General features: G+C 41.4%; 1 protein-coding gene across 2 annotated transcripts in view; it reads right to left on the reverse strand.

Moving 5' to 3' along the window:
• The window catches only part of LOC139382847 (protein turtle homolog B-like), a 73799-nt gene extending 70584 nt beyond the window's left edge, over positions 1 to 3215 (reverse strand). For both annotated transcript variants that reach the window (XM_071127085.1, XM_071127086.1), the window contains exon 1: positions 3055 to 3215. In XM_071127085.1, the coding sequence (XP_070983186.1) occupies positions 3055 to 3118 (64 nt within the window). In that variant the 5' untranslated portion in view covers positions 3119 to 3215. The remainder of the gene's footprint in view (positions 1 to 3054) is intronic.
• Between the last annotated feature and the right edge of the window lie 3454 nt (positions 3216 to 6669).

The raw sequence follows: 6669 nt of genomic DNA on the forward strand, positions 1-6669 counted from the left end.
TTGGGAGAGTAAATAGAGCATATGCCTGACAGTGAATGAGTGAGGGTATAGGTTGTGTGTCCGAGTGAATGTGGGCTCCCGAGTGGCGCAGCGGTCTAAGGCACTGCTTCTCAGTGCAAGAGGCGTCACTACAGACACCCTGGTTTGAATCCAGGCTGTATCACAACCGGCCGTGATTGGGAGTCCCATAGGGTGCTGCACATTTGGCCCAACATCGCCCTGGCTTTGGCCGGTGTAGGCTGTCATTGTACATACGAATTTGTTCTTAACGGACTTGCCTAGTTAAATAAATAGAAAAAATGCATGTGAGTGAGGTATCTGTAGGTGAATGGGTGCTATAGACGAGTGAATGATATCAGAGAACGGTAGAACGGTTGAATGAATGAGTGAGAGAGAAGAGACTAGATGTGGGACTGACTGTATCCTTCTCTCAGGCAGGGGAAAGCAGTAATGGTACAGTAGGATGAAACACATAGTGCCGGAGACTGTGAATGGAGTAATTTCCTTTAAACTTGAGTCAATTCAGGAGGTAAATTCAAATGTAATTAATGCCCATAGTTTGTTACAAGGAACATTTTTTCTGAATTAATTTTCTGAATTGATTGGAAATGGATTGACCCCAACCTTGCTAGGGGCACTAACCTCTACCCTGACATCTTACTTCATCTACCAACATGCCTAACACAGAGATAGCAAAAGCAACAGGCAAAGGATGCAGACATCCTTAGAAAGTATACCAATTGTATTAATATTTCTCCACAAAAGCTGTTTAAACTAATATTTACATAGGTGGTTTTCAGATTTGTACAATCACATTTCAGCGGTTGACATTTCTCTAAAACAGTTTTTATGCAATAATAAATCCTAACCCTAACCATTGAGGCCTAAACCAACAGAGTAACAACAACATGCATGGGGGGATTAAAAAGTAAAACCAACATTGTATAGCCACTGGTAATACCTATTTCAGGGATGGAACAGACAACCCTGAATGTGACCACTACATGAGAGACCAGGGCAGGTATTTCATTATCAAAGAAACAGCAAGAAAGGAAATAATAATGTATGTTTTGACTAAACTAAAATCTAATTATGTTTCATATATAAAAAACTCTTTATATTGTGTCGAACCCCTGGCCCTCACAAATCATACAAATTAACAATTCTAATCTTCAGTTGTCAAATGAGACAGAAAGCAGAGTAATTTTAGACAGAGGATGAGGGGTCATTGAGCTCAGTCATCATCACGTGACAGCTGGAGAAATCACTCCCCCATCTGGACACTATTGGAAGAGCAAGGTTAAATCAGTCCATGGGTCAACACAGTGTTTTCATTCAAATGTGAACAAACTTGCATAATTGATATTGTAAATGTTAAACATTCCTTGCTCCGCTCCAGACCATTTGGTAAACACCTCTGATGGCCAGGGCACCTTCACAACGCCCCTATCCACATCGACTGGACCGCAGTGGAGAAGGTGAAAAGCTTCAAGTTCCTCGGCGTACACATCACCGATGATCTGAAATGGTCCACCCACACAGACAGTGTGGTGAAGGAGGCTGAAGAAATTTGGCTTGGCCCCTAAGACCCTCACAAACCTTTACAGATGCACAATTAAGAGCATCCTGTTGGGCTGGATCACCCACCGCCTGGTACGGCAACTGCACTGCCCGCCACCACAGGGCTCTCCAGAGGGTTGTGTGGTCTGCCCAACACATCTCCGGGGCACACTGCATGCCCTCCATAACACCTACAGCACCCGAAGTCACAGGAAGGCCAAAAATATTATCAAGGACATCAACCACCCGAGCCACAGTCTGTTCACCCCGCTACCATCCAGAAGGCGAGGTCAGTACAGGTGCATCAAAGCTGGGACCGAGAGACTGAAAAACAGCTTCTATCTCAAGGCCATCAGACTGTTAAATAGCCATCACTAGCCGGCTACCACCCGGTTACTCAACCCTGCACCTTAGAGGCTACTGCCCTATATACATAGACATGGAATCACTGGTCACTTTAATAATGGAACACTGGTCAATTTAGTAAAGTTTACATACTGCTTTACTCATCTCATATGTATATACTGTATTCTACTGTATTTTAGTCAAAGCCACTCCGACATTGCTCATCTTAATATTTATATATTTTTTAACTCCATTCTTTTACTGTAGATTTGTGTGTATTGTTGTGAATTGTTAGATATTACTGCAATGTTGGAGCTAGGAACACAAGCATTTCACTACACCCGCAATAACATATGCTAAATATGTGTATGTGACCAATACAATTTGATTCGATTTTATTTGAATTGTCAGTTACTGACACATCACACACAGCAGTTACATACCCTCTGAAATTGAATTTAGACAGACAATATTCATAACATTAAATGAACACATTCATGCACATACAAATTCCAATGTTATGTGACAATATTTCTGCATTTCGTGACGAGTTACTTTCCCATATTGGAAACTAGTGTAGCGTCACACCCCTTTTGGGAAAATGATCACATTTGAGACTGCTGACACCTCTACTGATCATGACAGATTTTTTTCTAAAGCAAATAACAGAACAAAATGTATTTTTGGCCTTTTTTCTGACACATCTGAAACACATGCTCCTGGCTGTATAGGCTACTATCACCGACCATAGCACTATGTACTTACAGTACAGACAGTAATATGCTCGTAGTATTTCTCTGCTCAAATAATGGAGCAATTATTTTATACAGAATTATGCAATATTATGTCTCACATCTTTCCTTTCAAATGTGAGATTTTACTCTTGAGGCTGTATTACATAATTATATAATTACATGATAAGGAGTAGGCTAATATTTAACTAAATTATTTAGAAAAAAACAATTAACCAAGGCACAACTTTCACGTGACTAGAGGAAATGCAGCCATTTAAATCAATGAAATACAGCTATTGCGTTAATCTACCAATATAGAATGAGCATGCTATGCAAAGGCCAGCGGCAAACCCACATGCAGTCGCTCAAAATCATATATTATGGGCGGCACAAAATATATTGCACTTCAACTCACCTTGAGCGGCCGTTCCTCTGGTGCTGAAAACACTTGCTATCAAAGTGGCCACATACCAAATCATAGTACTATTGCCGACCAGCTATTACCACGCAAAGTGCCCCGTTCAACGAATCTTTCATATTCGACATTGCACAGCGCGCGCTCTTATCGATACCTTTTTATTCATATTCTATGCACTTTCCTCTCGGCGATTCCCTTCATCCCTTCCCTCCCCCGTCCTTCCGTCCGCATCCTCTCCCGAAGAGACAGAGCACCTGCACCGCCGCGATTGTAGTAGACGGAACTGTTTTACGAGCGCATAGTGAAACCAAGTGTGATATTTTACCCAAAAGCTCCGCCTTTTCTTTCTTTGGATTGGTTGCTGATAGAGGATTTGGGGCGTGTATTGGTTATTCTTACGCCCCTTACTATGCGAATGACAGGAGAACATACGCGTACCAATTCAAGGTGAGTTGAAGCGTGCCGTAGTAGTAGAACCGCAGTATCATGCGCATTGACAGAGAGCAGAGTCCGCATCTTTAAACGCCTGCCTTGAAGTGTTCCTTAACAAGTGCCACCATCATTGTTAAATACCGACCAGTCTATTGAGAGCCTTTGAACATGCATTCATTATTCATGTCAATGTTGGTATATCTATTCATGCTGCGAGCTACGATGGTGATGCGCAAGAGCCATGATGTCTGTGCTGTGCCTGAGTCTCTCCTTCTGTCTGTCGCTCATTCACAACCTCGAGCAGTGGTCATGTCGCTGTCACCGGGTTAAAACGTTCCTTTTCTGCTACTACAACCTCAGCTAATGTGTTGGGTGTGGCGACAGATGCCAACATTGTTTTACCCCTGTTTATTCGAGGACGGCAGGGAGGTTGCCTTGTCAGCTACTGCTCCCAATCCATCTGTAGCCTAGCTACAGCTGGCATAGCGTTGAAACCGTATCAACACGCTCATTTTACATCTCCATTCAGTGGAAATGTGGAGAGATATGAAGATACACTTTTTCCAAACACTGCACATGACATAAACAAATCAAAATGACAGAAATGCTTTTTTTATATACCTCAGAAAAATAATCTAGAATCTAATGTACTTCTCCATCAATTCAAAATGGTGTTATTTTCCTCTCCATATATGGATAAAAGCAGTTTATATGGTTTTCTGTATCTTTAAGGTACTTACTCTGTCTTATTCCAGTGAATGATAGGCTTAATATTGCACATGTAGTTTCCTCAGCTAAATGATAGCAATTCAGAAAGTGTGGCTTTAAAGGTGTCAGCTTCTGCTTATCATGACACACAACGCAATTGTTTCACTGACTACTCCCCAGAATTATGGACAGATACAGTGCATTCAGAAAGTATTCAGATCACTTGACTTTTTCCACATGTTGTTAGGTTACAGCCTTATCCTGCCATCCAGGACCTCTATACCAGGCGGTGTCAGAGGAAGGCCCTAAAAATTGTTAGACTCCAGCCACCCTAGTCATAGACTGTTCTCTCTGCTACCGCACCGGCAAGCGGTACCGGAGCGCCATTTCTAGGTCAAAGAGGCTCCTAAACAACTTCTACCCCCATGCCTTAAGACTCCTGAATAGCTAATCAAATGGCTACCCAGAGTATTTGCATTTGCCCCCCCACGTTCTGGAAGTCTTCTGCTACTCTCTGTTATTATCTATGCATAGTCACTTTAATAACTCTACCTACATGTACATATTACCTCAATTACCTCGACACCGGTGCGCCCCACACTGACATTGACTTTATACCGGTGCCCCCTGTATATATTGTTATTTACTGCTGCTCTTTAATTATTTGTTATTCTTATCTCTTACTTTTTTGTAGGTATTTTCTTAAAACTGCATTGTTGGTTAAGGGCTTGTAAGTAAGTATTTCACTGTAAGGTCTACACCTATTGTATTCGGCGCATGTGACAAATAAAATTTGATTTGATTCTAAAATTGATTAAATAGTTTTTTCCCATCATCAATCGACACACAATACACAATAATTACAAAGCAAAAACAGGTTTTTAGACATTTTTGCAAAAGAATATGTAAATACAAAATGATAACTGCACTGTAAATACTCTATCTGAGAAATAAATAGCATTTAGGGACAAAATTGAGACTAATGTTGATTGGAATGTATCCTATACAACCAACCATAAGCCATTCAGGAGTTTAGAAAGACATTGCAAGGCAATGACAGTGACATTTTCCAGGCTTTGTAGAGAGAGTTGGGCTACAGTACGGTAAACAACTCCAATTAGAAGTGATTAATTTGACGCCCTGTTGAGGCACATGCAATGCATTGGGTTGTGAAACTCAGAGTAATCAAAACAAGTTCACTGGGTACAGTTTGAGCTAACTGCTGTCTGGTTCACAGCATTCATTATCCCCGCTGATGATTTTCTCATGGGCTCATCCTGTTGTCGTACCAGGGGAAAACATTTAGCCACACAATAGACAACTGTGTATCCGGGACAATATGAAACATTGCCTGGAGGACCAGCAGTATTGTAATAGAGGTCTCTGCCCTGGAAGGGTGGTGAACTTGTGAATGTAAAATGCCAGTGCCAAACATATTTCTATGGTGCCAACACTCCACATACTTTCACGACTGGATGGATATCACAATTGACTATGTATGTTTGGATAACACTTTTCTTTTTAAAATCATGGTCAGCGAAGCCATTTATTTTGTCACTCTTGATTAGGAGAAAGTGCCTTTGTACAAGAGGAAACAGAGTTTTGGGCAGGAACAAAGTGATGACATCAAGGGATGACAGCGTGGAAATATCTATCCTCTGAATTCTTGTGTTCGTAAATGTTCTTAGAGATCGTCTGATGTCTGTGACAGAGAATTCTGACAAGTAAATACTCAGGGCTGGAAGATGTTGCTTGCTTGGCAAACACCTTTTCCATCGCAAAATTAAAACATGTAAGAAAGTATGTTTTTTATTTGTCATTTATATGTCCATTGAAATGGTCCTGGATGACAAAGCCATTTGTAGGGTGAAGCTGCCCACATTGTCCCAATTACCGTCATGGGAGTGGTGCAGTAGTGCTCCCCCTTCTCTCTCTGACTGCTGCATGGCAAACTGAGTACAATACAAGGTCATTTAATATCTCTCTCTCTTTCTCTTCTCTCTCTCTCTCTCTCTCTCTCTCTCTCTCTCTCTCTCTCTCTCTCTCTCTCTCCCCCTCTCTCCTCTCTCCTCTCTCCTCTCTCTCTCTCCCATGGCCTAAAGTTGCAGGAGTGCTGACACATTGCCTTTTCCTGACCAGAACATCTCATGACCCTTTGGGACTGTAAAAATGGATAAGTACTGTACAGGGTCTGTTTCCACGACGACACCAACATGGCATGATGGTATTAGCCCAGCTTTATGAGGCAGTAGGAAACAGACAGGCAGACTGTTTGGTCGGTCGAGACAGCAGCAGTGTGATGATTTCTTTTAGATTAGGGTGACAGACTCCAGCAGTTGAAAGTTGATGTAATCCCCTCTTATGCAACCAAAATTTTTCATCTCTTCTTTAGAGCATCATTACTGTAACAGGTTGTTGCCAATATTGTGAGTATTAGGAAAATCATGTTTTTATTATAAATTATGAATAATT

This window comes from Oncorhynchus clarkii, chromosome 24 (assembly GCF_045791955.1).
Source record: "Oncorhynchus clarkii lewisi isolate Uvic-CL-2024 chromosome 24, UVic_Ocla_1.0, whole genome shotgun sequence".
NCBI classification, from domain to species: Eukaryota; Metazoa; Chordata; class Actinopteri; order Salmoniformes; family Salmonidae; genus Oncorhynchus; species Oncorhynchus clarkii.